The 14565-nt window shown below is 45.5% G+C and overlaps 2 protein-coding genes across 2 annotated transcripts; one reads left to right on the top strand and one right to left on the bottom strand.

Annotated features, from left to right (window-relative positions):
• Positions 1-1217: 1217 nt before the first annotated feature.
• ackr5 (atypical chemokine receptor 5) lies at positions 1218-3623 on the top strand. The gene is made up of 2 exons (XM_080535209.1): positions 1218-1341; positions 1980-3623. Exon 2 carries the CDS (start codon positions 1983-1985, stop codon positions 3063-3065), a length of 1083 nt encoding a protein of 360 aa, XP_080391335.1. The 5' UTR covers positions 1218-1341; positions 1980-1982; the 3' UTR covers positions 3066-3623.
• A 2531-nt stretch (positions 3624-6154) lies between these two features.
• On the bottom strand, positions 6155-9936 carry zbtb39 (zinc finger and BTB domain containing 39). The gene is made up of 3 exons (XM_080533641.1): positions 9887-9936; positions 7606-9201; positions 6155-7172 (listed from the first exon to the last, which is right to left on the bottom strand). Exons 2-3 carry the CDS (start codon positions 9166-9168, stop codon positions 6231-6233), a joined length of 2505 nt encoding a protein of 834 aa, XP_080389767.1. The 5' UTR covers positions 9169-9201; positions 9887-9936; the 3' UTR covers positions 6155-6230.
• Between the last annotated feature and the right edge of the window lie 4629 nt (positions 9937-14565).

Raw genomic sequence — 14565 nt, 5'->3', positions numbered from 1 at the left:
AGACTCAGCCTGGACGAGTTCAGGAACTGGTGTCTAGTTTGAGGGGCTAAGAGCCACAAAGACAACAACACAAGATAATAAGCACAAAGATAACAACACAAGATAATAAGCACAAAGACAACAACACAAGATTAGAGGCTGTTGCAAACTGAAAAAACCCCCGGATACATTAAACAGTAGGAGAGAATCAGCATAAGGCAGGTGGCCTGATCTAAGGGGCATCTGAAATACATCTAAAGGACAAGGCCAGTTCCCCCTAATACCACACGGGTGCCCTACAGAGAGGGGAGGCTTCCTGGTATTGTCCTGCACTCTCTGGCTGTTTTCATAGTGTATCAGCCCCATACCAGCCATAGGCTTTTGTTTTTTCACCCAAAAACCTTTAATCCTAACAGACCATTCGTAGAATGATGACTGGACAGAGACATACATAGAGACATATACTCATTTGTACAGCCTCTCTATCTATTGTCTCATGTGTATTGAGATATTTGCATGTAAAAGGCAAAATCAAGCAGATTACCTGCGTTGATTAACTGACAAACCACATGATCCACTACCTGTATCATTTAATGTAGGTAATTGGGATACCAACTCTTTGCACAGATTCAAATGCAACAGTGGAGGAAACATAAGCCATTGCTGCTGCTAAGCCATTGATATGGGATCAGTAGGTATGATTTACCAAGCATTCAATATAATGAGATCCAGAGCAGATGACGGTACCTTTGATGAATTGAATGTTTGGTCAATTATATGCATTATTAAGAGAAATCTGCATGCCTTAATTCCATATGGATGGACCATTGTTCAGGATGTGGAAAAACCTTCCCTATTTATTTGAGATGGAAGCCTGTCGATTTCTTCTTACGCATGTTATCCAAATGGAAAACTTTTTGAGTGAGCTATCCCTTTATGACTGAAGACCCATGACAGTGAATATTGAAATGTCTCAGTTGTAAACCCCTTATGAAACTTGAGCCACTGGCCATTGACTGATCCACTCACTATCCTAGATAGACCCCAGTATCAGAGCACAGAACCCCCTAGTCAAGGAGGCTTTCCTGCTCTGCACCACTCCCCCCCACCCCCCTCCGCTGTGAGGATGTCCTGTCCACTATGGCACTGAAGGGACTAGAGTGGGTGGGGGGTGACAGAGGGGAGGGGAGGGCTTGGTCAGTCTATCATTTCTGGCTGCTTAAACCCAGACTGTCCAAGAGCAAAGCTGTGTAGAGTAGTGTCTCCCTGCTCCTCCAGGCCAAGGACAGCTACCCCGGGGTGATCAACACAAGCCCCCCGGAGGGACCCGCCCTCATCTATCACTAGGCTCAGCACATCAAGGTACTGCATGACAACTCTGCTTCCTCCTGTTCTTCATAGAGATTGATATCCTTTGAGTTCTGTGGTGTTATTGCCTTAGTGTAGAATTGTCTGCCATTGGTTAGTGTGAAAAATTGAATATTGCTATAGTATTGATGAGGTAAGATAGACACAGTTCATTTTTACCTGTACTTTGACCTGTTCATGACTTTCATAGACTAGAAGTGATGTCAGACCTCTTTCATTTGGATGTGTGGCAATCAATGTTTGCGTTATGAATAGAAAATGAATATGAGGCTTTTTGATTCCTGTATATTATGCTCAATTAATTATATTATATTTAATTAATAATTCATTAATGTTTTGTTGCAATATCATCAGAAAACTGGAAAAAGAAGTTCAAAGTTCAAATCGAATTGTGATTATATAAAAAAAAGTATTAATATCACATCATATTCCTCTCTACATAGAATTCTGAAGTGTGAATTGATGCATACTGCATTTCTGTAACACTGTAGTGAGCACACTTAAAACTTTCCAGAAACTTTCCACAACAAAGCACAACCTCGACTGCTTATGTAATGTCTGAACATAATCTGATTATCCCACGTCTAAACTCTCAGTCCACTTCTAATTCTATTTCCACTGCTTTTCACCAGACCATGAGTATCGACACCCACAACTCCTCCTCGTATGACTTCATCAATGGCACCCCCTGGATGGTGTTCGATTGCACCCTCGAGCTGGACGCCGACTACCGGCGCATCGCCCTGTTCCTCCTCTACCTGGTGCTCTTCATGGCGGGCCTGGCAGAGAACACCCTGGTGCTGTGGGTCAACTGGCGCCGGCGCCACTCTGCCAACGGCGTGCTCTTCTGTGTCATCAACGTGAGCCTGTCGGACATGATGGTGATCCTGATGATGCCCTTCTTCATGCTGGAGGTGACCATAGACAAGGTGTGGCTGTGGGGCCGTTTCCTCTGCAAGGTCACCCACCTCGTCTACGTGGTCAACTTCTATAGCAGCTCCTTCTTCCTGGCCTTCATGACCCTGGAGCGTTACCTGTCCCTGACCAGGCCCTCGTCCCCAGCCTGCTTCCCCGTGGCGGGCCGCCGCCGCTGGCTGCTGTGCGCGGGCCTCTGGCTCTTCTCCCTGTTCCTGGCTCTGCTAGAGAACGTCCACATGGACCAGCTGGAGTGGGACGAGCCGGGCTGCTACATGATGCCTGAGCACGACTACACCGAGTGGTACGTCTCCATCTCCTTCCTCTGCCACATCTTCCAGTTCCTGGGACCCACGTCCGTCATCGTTACCTGCAACGTGCTGATCGCGAGGGCGGTGAGGTCAGCGCCGGACGTGCAGGGCCGCAGGGACGTATGGCTGGTGCACGTGTACTCCCTGGTGTTCATCATGTGCTGGCTGCCCTACCATGCAGTCATGTTCCTGATGACGTTGGATGACCTGGACCCCTCTATGTTCGGCTGCAACACGTTGGATGTCCTCTACTACTCCTTCAGTGTGGTGCAGTGCCTATCGCTCTTCCACTGCGTCGCCAACCCCATCCTCTACAACTTTCTCAGCAAGAGCTTCCGCACCAACCTGATCAACGTCATGGTGCAGCACATGCCCAGAGAGGCCGCAGTGGCCGGGGCCCAAGCCGACGATCCAGGGGGGGCGGATGGAGGGGCAAGGAAGGGCCGCAAGCTGAGCAACATGAGCACCAGTCACTCCGATGTGGGATCATAGAGAGAGAGAGAGAGAGAGAGAGAGAAAGAAAGAGAGAAGGACAATGAGGGAAGACCTTCAGGACTATTTTTATAGAATGTCTGTTTGAAATCTCTTGTATTTTATCACACCTATAATTCATTAATGCCAATTGTTATAGACATTCTATAAACTACGGCACGTGCCATAGTGTAATGGCACTGGCACTAAGCAACAGTAATGGCTAACAGCATCCTCTCAAGATCGCACGACAAGGTTGTAAACAGAGGAAGGGAGGAAACTTTTCCCTCCATTTAACTCCCACAGGAACTCAAGGCAACGTATAGGAATCATCTCCATACACGAGTGAAGAGGAATGCTTGCAAAACAAACATTTTTCACTGACCAATGATCTTCATACCTACTGATTATAAACTTTAGTTATCTAAATTAGTTAAATGTGGAAATACAATTCATAAATCCCAAAAATAACATTTTGATTACACACACACAAACACAAACCTTATTCATACAACATGCTCTAATTCTATTTAACTATTATTGCTGAATTTGTAAATCTGTTTTGCTGTATGCTTAATGTTACCTGTTCAATAAACATCATAAGAATACAAGAATAGAGTGGTCACATTCATTTTAACTATGATGTGTACAGTTAAGTATGTCCCTAACTTATGTTTTCACCTTTGTAATGACAATAGAGAAATATGAATATGATATGACAAGCAGGCTATATTATTTTCAGCTGCATTTGACAAAATATGAAAGTCAGTTATTGCTTTCTCTTGTTCAAACACTGAACTAGAGTATATGTTTGCTTTCACTGTGAACTCCAGAGGGAATGTTTTAGTCTTTTATTGTGTTAACTGGATGGAGAAAAGGAAAGAGGGTAACACTTTACAATATAGATACATTAATAAACATAATTTAATGCATTCACAAAGCCTTGTTCATGCTTATTAAAGGCACTTACAACTGGTTAATTACAGTTGTTTTTCACATTAATAAAGAGGTGAAATCTCAAGTCATCATCAATCTCCATTGGTATGCAGAGATTATGCAAATACAGCCGCAGAGCATTCTGGATATTGCAAAATGCTTACATTTTTTATGAGGGGAGTAACCATTACCACAAGAGTGGCTCATCTTGATTGGTGGTCCCACCTCACCACTTGTTTAAATGGGAAAATATGAGAATTAATATCTCTATGATATGAGTTACCTTATTAGATAGGTATGAAACGTTACCGCTTTATAATAAGGATACCAACTATTGATAGTACTGATAACTAATGATTAATAAAGCAAAGTGATGCTTAATAAACATTACTGTAGTTACCACTTCAAGAAAGCATGAAATGTTCCTACTTTACAACAAGAAGTCCACAACATGGCATAACTGATACATTATTAACATGAAGTAATGTTTGACTACATATGCATGCATGTATCCCTTTAAAACCATAAACAAGCATTATAATAAATCATTAATTGTATTTAAACACACAGTACCTAATCAGGTACCAGGTTAAATCTGACTACTGTTTCATCCTTTTTTTCCTCTTATAAATAAATAGTATTATTGATAGTTGTCTTAGTGTCTTATTAAAAGTGTAGTAAACATACTGTATTTTAGAATGCTTTATGCTTTGTAAATGGATTATTAAATGGTACACGTTAACTACTGCATTAATACATGTTATTTCATGTATCATTGTAAAGTATAAAAAGTAAAAAGCTATGGTTTCAGTCCACAGACTGCACAATGGGAGGAAGCTACATACCTAGAACAGGGCAAGAGGTTAAAAGTCACAAATCCTTGAAACAGGAACTAGATAATTCTTTCAATTGTGCATATGCATCATTAAAATCTGATGATGAATGTATTATTTTCTGTGGCAGCACACATCATAATAGATCAAATACAGTTATATTCACAGGCCATAAAGAAACACAACACAACCAGAACATTCTTTCTGATGTTCACTTTATTCATTAAAGAACTACAAACAAGTTAAAAAGGCCAACGTTCATAGTTCTCACTAAAAAAAGTACATAAAATAAAAAAACAGCATAAATAGAATAAATAGTTTAATATCATTAGATTCAGGAGATAAGACACCAAATGGAGCACGAATGTGTACTGAATAATCAATCATCAATAACCATGCCCAGAGCGAGCACTTAAGGACCACACAAGTCTACAAAGCACAATATTCAGAACCTAGTGCTTTTTTAAAAGACTGCACACGTGAAATCATGTGAATTTCAAACAGATTGTGAGAGCACAAATGGCACATATCATTTGAAACCATTCATGTCTCACTAAATAAAGACCATTCATTCATTCATTCAAATACTGTCCACATGTTCTGTGGACAACCATGGTTGTTAATATAAATAGTCTATTTCTACAAAACTGAAATATGTCAAGGAAGGCGTACCTAAATAAATTCCTATAGAACTGATAACGTAAGGCCTCATCCTCTCACCCTTTGTTCCAAAGTATGATTAGTAACGTACATTTGGTGTACAGTGGAAGATTTTCTGTTACACTCAGACACACATATGGATGGCAATCATGTACTGTATTTCATATACAAATGGATATACTGTATGTAACTGGCATAATGCGTGTAGTGATAGAAAAATAACACTTGATTTTGTGAAAAGAGTATTAAGACACTGTATAACAACTGCAACTTAGGAAAATGTCATGGCTTTGTACGCTGAATCAACCTATCCATATGCTGATGTCAGCCAAGACATTTCAGACATACAATAATGGATACACTGCCACCAAGTGGCAAAGTTATTTCAAGTGAAGGAGGTCTTACTATGCTATAGGTTAGAACAGTTCTTTATCTTCCATCCAAAACAGCATCTCACATATTAATACAAACACAAAACAAGTTAAATACATTCTAAAAGTCTATAGATATGGTCCACAACCACAAACTGAAAGAGAGAGTTGAGAGAGACATACAGGGCAAGAAGGGAGATAGATAGAGAGAGAGAGAGAGAGAGAGAGAGAGAGAGAGAGAGAGAGAGAGAAAAAGAGAAAGAGAGCGAGAGAGAAATAGAGAGAGAGAAAGAGAAAGAGAAATAGAGAGAAAGAGAAAGAGAGAGAGAAAAAGAGAAAGAGAGCGAGAAAGAGAAATAGAGAGAGAGAAAGAGAGAAAGAGCTATTCAGGTGTCTAAGGTAGGAAGAGGTTCTTTGGAGTGGTCGTTGTACATGAACGTCTGCTCTATGTTGAAGTTGGGTGGCAGGTGGTCCTTGTGGATCTCCATGTGCGAGGAGACCAGCTTGAGGGTGGAGAAGAACAGGCCGCAGACGGTGCAGCGGTACATGAGCGCCCCGGCGTGCGTCTTCAGGTGGCAGATCATGGTGGAGCGCCCCCGGAAGAAGCGCAGGCACACCTTGCACTGGTACGGCTTCTCCCCCGTGTGGATCCGCAGGTGGTAGGTGAACTCGCCCGAGTGGGCGAAGCGCTTGCCGCAGAAGCGACAGCGGTACCACTTTGCCCGGGGGACTCCCCCCCCCCCCGCCCCGGCCGCCAGGCTGGAGCTCCCATTGGTCAGGAGTCCTGCGGGGAAGCCGGCCACTGGCCCCTGGAGCAGCTTATCAGACAGGCTGAAGCTCATACCCAGGCCGAAGCCTAGGTTACCCAGTTTGCCCAGGCTGCTGTTAGCCTCCAGGGGCGAGGAGGAGTGAAACTCCAGAGCGTGGTCGGCCTTGCGCTTGCCCGCCCACCCCTGACCGCCCAGGGGCTCGCCGCCAGCGTTGGTGTGAAGGCTCAGGTGGTAGTGGAAGGCTGAGGAAGAGCGGAAGGTCTGTGGGCATAAGAAGCAGCGCAGCTCCTCTTCCCCTCCGTCCGCCCCGGCTTTGGAAGCCCTCATCAGGGCTTCTTTCTCTGTCGTCGCTGCCTCCTCGGCATGCAGCGCCATGTGTCTGTCCAGCAGGGGGCGCTCTAGGAAGCTACAGGCGCAGTGCGGGCAGGAGTAGACTGGCAGGGAGAGGTGTGTGAGGGTGTGCCACATCAGGGCGCACGGCGTGGGCTGAGGCAGCTGGCACACCCCGCAGCTCAGTGACTGGGTACAGACGTGGCTTAGCAGGTGTTCCCTGACAGCCTGGGCAGAGGGAGAGAGAGAGAGACATAGAGACGGAGAAGGAGAGAGAGAGAGAGAGAGAAGGAGAGAGAGAGAGAGAGACGGAGAAGGAGAAAAGGAGAGTGAGAGAGAGAGAGAAAGAGAGAAGGAGAGAGAGAGAGAGATAGAGACAGAGAAGGAGAAAAGGAGAGTGAGAGAGAGAGAGAGAGAGAAAGAGAAAAAAAGAGAGAGAGAGACATGCAAAAGAATTACAGGTTTATTACTGTATAATAATACACAAGTCACATTTACACAGTATATTATATACAAGTTCAGTGAATGCAGTTTTAATGCTGTTCCAATGATATACCAATATTAACTAGTTTAACTATTAACAATATTGTACTAGTTTGACTAATAAAAGCATGAATTTCCAATCCGACGGTAAAAGTAAACCTCCAACCAAAACACCGACCTGGAAGTCCTTGGCAAGGGTTTTGGTGCAGAGGGCACACTGCAGCTCCGCGCCCTGCCCCTGGGCGGCGCTGGTGGTGGGCAGGGCGTAGCTGGCGGTAGCCTGGCGACGGTGGCGCATCAGCTTGGTCTGGCTGGAGAACTGGAGGCGGCACATGTCACAGGAGAACAGCAGGACGCCCACGTGGGACAGGGCGTGGGTGACGCTGGCGCTGTAGTCGGGGAAGGAGGCTCCGCAAACCCTGCAGGCGCCCGTCTCTGACAAGTGGGTCTCGGCGTGAGCCCGGAGGGCGGCCGAGTCCGCCGGCAGAGCCGCCCCGCAGGCCTTGCACGCTGTTGCGCCCGCCGCCTGGCCCCCTGCTCCGTTCTCCACACATACCAGGTCCTCGTCGTCCTCCTCGTCGTCCTCTTCGTCCTCCTCCATGTAGTTCTCGTCGTCGCTCAGCTCGATGATCTCGCCGGCCAGGTTCCTCCACTGCTCCACCGCTCCACCCTCGGTCCTGTCCTCTCCCTGCAGCTGCTCCCTCTCCTCCTCTTCATGGTCGTCGTCCTCCTCTCCAAAGATGAGCCCCGATGCCACCTCAACCCCCACCCCCACCCCCACCCCGCCATCCACCGCCCCCACCTGCAGGCTGTCCAGAGGGTCCCCAGGGGAAGACGAGGGGGCACAGGCTTCCCCCCCTAGCTGGGCCGAGGAGTCCGGTAAGGAGCAGGCTTCAGAGATGCGCGGCGGTAAAGAGCCAGCTCTACTCCCGCTAATCGCTGTCTGTTCATTCTCACAGCTCCCCCTGTCTCCCCCTCCCTCGTCTCCCTCTTCCGTCTTCAGCTGCAGCGTAAGGCCCGGGGGGGAGGCTCCTACAGCCTGGCTGGGGTGGCTGGCTAACAGACTCTGTTCTCCAGACGCCAGATGGTGGTTCCCCGCCGCCTGCCCGTAGCCCAGGTGAGACTGCACGTCCTCCGCTTTGAGGGCCAGAGGCAGCGGGGCTGTGTGGCCACGGCCTGGCCTGCCCATCCTGCCCTGGGGGAGAGGGGAGGGCGCGGCAGGGGTGGGGGCCGCCGAGGGACCGGCAGACGACGACAGCGAGGAGCAAGACGCGGCAGACGACGAGCACAGTGACGCGGCGGCGGCAGCGGCGACCATGTCAGGGTCCAGGCCTCCGTCCACCACACACTCTGCAGACGCAGAAGAGCCCTGCAGGTCAGGGAAGGTGGCGTGACACGCCCGCACTAGCTCTCTCACACCCAGCCTGTCCGCCAGCTCATACAGCACCCCCACGTCGATCAGGTCAGTGAAGATCTCCCCGGTGTAGATAAAAGTCAACACTTTTTCAAAGTTGGCAGGGGACACAAAGTCCAGAGAGTATGCGGAGGACGCTCCGATCTGCCCCCTGGAGAAGAGGCTGCGGAAGTGCGTCCCGGCGCAGGCCAGCACGGCGCGGTGCGCGGCGAACGAGCGGCTCCCCACCTGGAGGAGCACATCGCAGTAGAGACGAGACAGGCGGCAACGGTTGAGCTCAGAAAGGAGGACGGCGGCGTGGCCGGGGCCCTGCAGCCGGATCCTCATCCCTGGCGCTGTGACTCGCTGCCCAGACCCCAACTAGGAGAGGAGAGAAAAGTGGGAACCCATAGATATAGAACACTATAATATCTCTATGGGGGAACAACCACCACCATCACCACCACCACCATCATCATCATCATCATCAAACCAGTCTCCAAACAACTATGTTCATAGACATGTGACACTGTTGTGCAACTTCCAGGGACACATTAGGTGACAGTTTGATATTCGCCTATTCTTGATAGGTCTGGAGGAGCTTAACGTCACACTGGTCATATCGCTAACTATAAGTTGGCCAGTGTCAATGAATGGATGGATACAAAGCAGCCTTGTATGTTTGTGCACTTCCTGAGAGAGAGTGGGTCATGGCTAACGTTAGCTAGCTACAGCTTTTACACACCCCTGTCCACTGTCGTAAAACCACTACCTACAACTTGTTGAGCCATTTCTATTTATAACCATGGATACAACGAGCTATACGTTGAAGATTCCGTAGACAACTAATAGGAAGACTAGGATATAGGTGAACAAACTAGCGATCGTTACAATCAACTCAACATAGCAACATCGGTAGCTAAGCTTGCTAACTAGCTAGTACAGTAACCATAGAAACAAAAAAAACTCTAGGAAATGACTTGTCAATACAATCTCTACAGAAGTGGAGACAACGTTGTTGATAACCGGCAACTCTTGTGAGCTAGGTTTATAATACAATACTCACCCAGAGAAGGCAGTATTTTCGACCATTTGTCAAACAACACTTTCCTTTCTTTTGCCAGTCCGTCGCACAGTAGTGACGTGAGACAACAACAGAGCCAGACAGACCGACCAGATGTGGGGCTTATCGCCCCTCTGTGTCTGGAGGTATGTCTGGGTCTCTGGATGGATGTCTGGGTCTCTGGATGATGCAGTGACCAGATAACTGTTTGTTAAATGTAGCTTACTGTAGACCTGTTATGTATGTACTCGTCATAAAGAAGCCATGTAATATAACTGTCATACCCTAAATCAGGGGTGGGCAATTAAATTTCACAATGGGCCACATGAGAAACCGGGACTATTGTGGAGGGCCGGACCAGTAGGCTGAACTTAATTCTGCTCAATATTACTTTTTTTTTTACGCTGGACGTCATGGGAAGGTCTCACCAGGGCTTAAAGTGGGAAAAAATCCTGTGCCTGAAACTTTTTCTTGGGGAGGGGGGGTCACAGTTTGAGATATTGGGAGAGCGGGTACAGAAGACAGCTTCTTGTCTCAATGTTTAAATGCATTAATACTATTTAATAGTCAATACAACATATATGTCTAGGGATGCACGATATGCATTTTTTTCCAACTGATACCGATACCGATGTTTACCCGCTTCTCGTGGCCGATAACCGATATGAGAACAGATATAATTTCACAGTTGATAACCTGTAGTTCATGCACACCTGAAGGTAAGAAAGGCTATGTAGTGAGCAAAGATTGATGATTTAATATTCCATAGTGATCTCACCAAATCTCACTATTGTTAACACAACAAAGAGAACACTTCTGACTCTTCAAATGTTCATTTATTATTTCCTCTAACAAACAGAATCTGTTATAGACAGTGCACATAAATGCTTTTTTTAGAGTGTCAAAAATAAAGTGCATCTTGTCTATCCCTGTAAATTGAAAATGCATAAATAAAATATCAAAAAATAAATAAATAAAGTGCATCAGTCAATACAAAAATAACATTTTTGTATTGACTATGCACTTTATTTATTTATTTTTTGATATTTTATTTATGCATTTTCAATTTACAGGGATAGACAAGATGCACTTTATTTTTGACACTCTAAAAAAAGCATTTATGTGCACTGTCTATAACAGATTCTGTTTTGAGTACTTTAAGCCCTGCCTCACAAACAGGCCCGTGTCATGGTCTGACCTGTGGAAGATCCCCCAAGCTAGGCTCAGCTTCCTGATCAGAGCAACATATGACACCTTGCCTTGTCCCCGAAACCTCCACCAATGGTTTTCTGCCGAAGAGACCTGCCCCCTTTGCAACACCATCAATGCGAGCCTCCAGCACATCCTGACAGGCTGCAAGACAGCGCTGTCCCAAGGCCGCTACACATGGCGACACGACCTGGTGCTGAAAAAGCTGGCAGAGGTGGCAGAGTCATGCAGACAGGAGGCAAACAGCAGACCTTCCGCTCCAGACAGACATCCCATCCAGTTTGCAAGGGCTGGAGAGAGAGTCAAACCCTCCCGTCAGAGAGATACAGCAAGACTCCTCGCACTGGGTAGTGAGTGGACCATGAGGGTCGACCTGGGGAGACAGCTCCAGTTCCCCAGGGAGATCGTGGAAACATCGCTCCGACCAGACCTGGTCATGTGGTCAGAGGCTTGCAAGACAGTCCTTCTGGTCGAACTCACTGTCCCTTGGGAGGGTGGTTTGGAGGCAGCCAACGAGCCTAAGCGAGCCAAGTATGCAGATCTGGCGGCGGAGTGCAGGGAGGCTGGCTGGAAAGCCGTTACGTGCCCTGTGGAAGTGGGGTGTAGGGGCTTCGTAGGTTCCTCAGCTGCTCGCCTACTCCGTGACATAGGATGCACAGGAGCAAGGCATCGGAAAGTCATGAAAGAGCTGGCTGAGGAGGCGGAGAAAGGCAGCTTCTGGCTGTGGCTAAGAAGGAAGCATAAGGGTTGGGGGGCGAACAACACCTAGGGCATCAGCAGGGGATGGCAGGGAGAGATCCTGATGACCCAGTTAGGCCCACATAGGTGTTCAGTGAGGTGTCACAGAACACCTGTTCTAAAGGCACTGTTGGAGGTGCGTCAGGCAGCAATGCCCAGCAGGAGTACCATCACCTGTATCATGATTTGTTTATCGCATTATAAAAAGCAGTAAATTATATGGTTTTGACTAGCTGCTACTGATAAGAATACATGTTACGATAAGGCTATGAAAGTGTGGAGTAGGTCAAATATAGAAGAGCAAGAGGACTCATTTAAACACAGGGAAGTAAATGCAGCTATAGTTTTGACCTTTTGCAACATCAGTTTGTGCCTATTATTTATTAACATTACATACATACAACATTACGAGTCACAGTATAGTATTTCTACCTTCTGAAATGATGGCTAGGACTGGTGATATCAAGCGAAAGGTTCTTTATATACAAATCTGCTGACATACACTTGTGATCACTTTCTTTTTCAATAAAACGTGATTAGATATTCACTTTCAATTCAATGTACAATTCACATTTCTCAAAAACAACAAACTGTCAACTTATATGACGTCTTTCTACAAGACATTCTGGAACCTGCAGTTCTTCTTCTTCTTCTTAGCTAATACAACAAAAATGTACTTCTGTCAATCAATCATGTAACATATTTATCAATCTCTTAACTGTGAATCAATCATGTAACATATTAATCAATCTCTTTTTAATATATTTTATTTATGCATTTTCAGTTTACGGGGATAGACAAGATACATCACAAGGACAATAAACCCGCCCACCTCCCCCTTCCCTCCACCCCTAAGCAAATTAAACAAGCACGAGGACAGTAACACATTTTTTAAATAAATAAATAAACAAACAAACAGTAACAACATAACTAACTGCTCTTTAGATGTAAAAGAAAGAAATAAAGATAAAAATAAATAAAAAATAATAATATTTATATATATAAATACACAGTATATCAACATCATATACATATCAACATCATATATAGTATATCAACATCAGCATCAACACATCTAGACTAGAGACAAGCCTCCTTGACTGAGGGGCCTGGTTCATGAGAGTGTATAAGTTGACAGCGTAAAGGCATAAAGGCATTACAAAATTCAGGGCAGCTTCGATAAATAAGATATAAATGGTTGCCATATCCTGTCAAAGATTGCAGATTTGAGAGAGACAGTGTATCGGATCTTTTCCATGTGTAGCAGATTGGTGATCTCTGACCAAGTTTTAAACACAGGTACTTCTTCACCCTTCCACAGTGTGAGTATATTCCTCTTTGCAACAACCATGCCATATTGTATTGTCTTCTGTTCATAATGAGACAGAGTTAAATGATGCTTGGTTTCCCCTAGGATTGCAGTGTATGAGTCAGGTGTGAGGTCACAGCTATATACATCAGAAAAACATTTGAAAATATCTGACCAGAACTTATTTAGTTTAGGGCAGGACCAGAAAAGTGACCCAGTGTGCCCTCAGCTGATTTACACTTCGGGCAAACTGGGTATACAGAGGGGTAAAATGAGTGTAGTTTGGTACAGGAGTAGTGCAGTCTATGAATCACTTTAAATTGGATAAGTTGGTGTCGGGAGTTTATAGAGCAGCTGTGGATAGCATTAAGGCTTGTTTCCCAGCTCTCGTCATCAATTGTTATACCCAGATCTTCTTCCCAAGCTTCTTTTAAGTGTTGCGTGGAGATTGGGTCATGTGTTGTAAAAACATCAACAAATCTAGAGACAAGCCTCCTTGACTGAGGGGCCTGATTCATGAGAGTGTATAATTTGACAGCGTCAGGGATCACCTCAAAGTTAGGTAGGTTGGTCCGGACGTAGTCTCTTATCTGGAGGTAACGGAAGAGATGGGATGCTGGGAGTGTAAACTTTTCCCTCAGCTGTGCAAAAGTGGCAAACGAATTCTCTATATAAAGGTTTGCAATTGTGATGATACCTTTGTTCCTCCAAATAGTGAAAGTTCTATCAGTTAGAGAAGGGGGGAAGGCGTGGTTGTTGCAAACAGGGGTGGAAGTAGAGAAGTCAGGCAGAGCAAACACTTTTCTAATTTGATACCAGATTTTAAGAGAGTTGATGAGCATGAAGTTATTACCCGTGGCGGCTTTTGGGGGTATGCTCTTAGCAAAGAGAAGAGCGTGGAGAGAGCTTTTGGGAAGGTTCTGCTCTATTGCAAGCCAAGAAGGGGTAGAGATGGTGGGGTTGTCTGAGCACGCACCTTGCCAGTACATCAATGCTCTACAGTTGGCAGCCCAATAATAGGTTTGGAAATTAGGTAGACTGAGGCCCCCTGCACTTTTGGGTTTAAATAGGTGTGACTTGGCTATACGATGTACTTTGTATCCCCAGACAAATGGAAGGACAATAGAGTCTAGTAACTTAAAGAAAGACTTTGGCAAAAATATAGGAAGATTCTGGAAGAGGTATAGAAACCTGGGGAGAGCCACCATTTTAACTGCATTGACTCATCCTATCATGGATAAAGGTAATAGCCTCCAGGTTTCAACGTTAGATTTCAATTTGTCTACCATATTCAGATAGTTCAGTTTATAAATCAATTTGGGGTCTTTAGGGATGACCACGCCTAAGTATTTAATTGTATCTGTAGTAATGTGAAAAGGGACATCTTTAACAAATGTTGGGTTTAACCTCCCTTTAAGCTGCATGA

The sequence above is a fragment of the Nansenia antarctica genome (genome assembly GCF_963989245.1).
Source record: "Nansenia antarctica genome assembly, chromosome: 6".
NCBI classification, from domain to species: domain Eukaryota; kingdom Metazoa; phylum Chordata; class Actinopteri; order Argentiniformes; family Microstomatidae; genus Nansenia; species Nansenia antarctica.
Note: the sequence above shows the minus strand (reverse complement) of the source record. Positions and strands in the feature narration are given on the sequence as shown.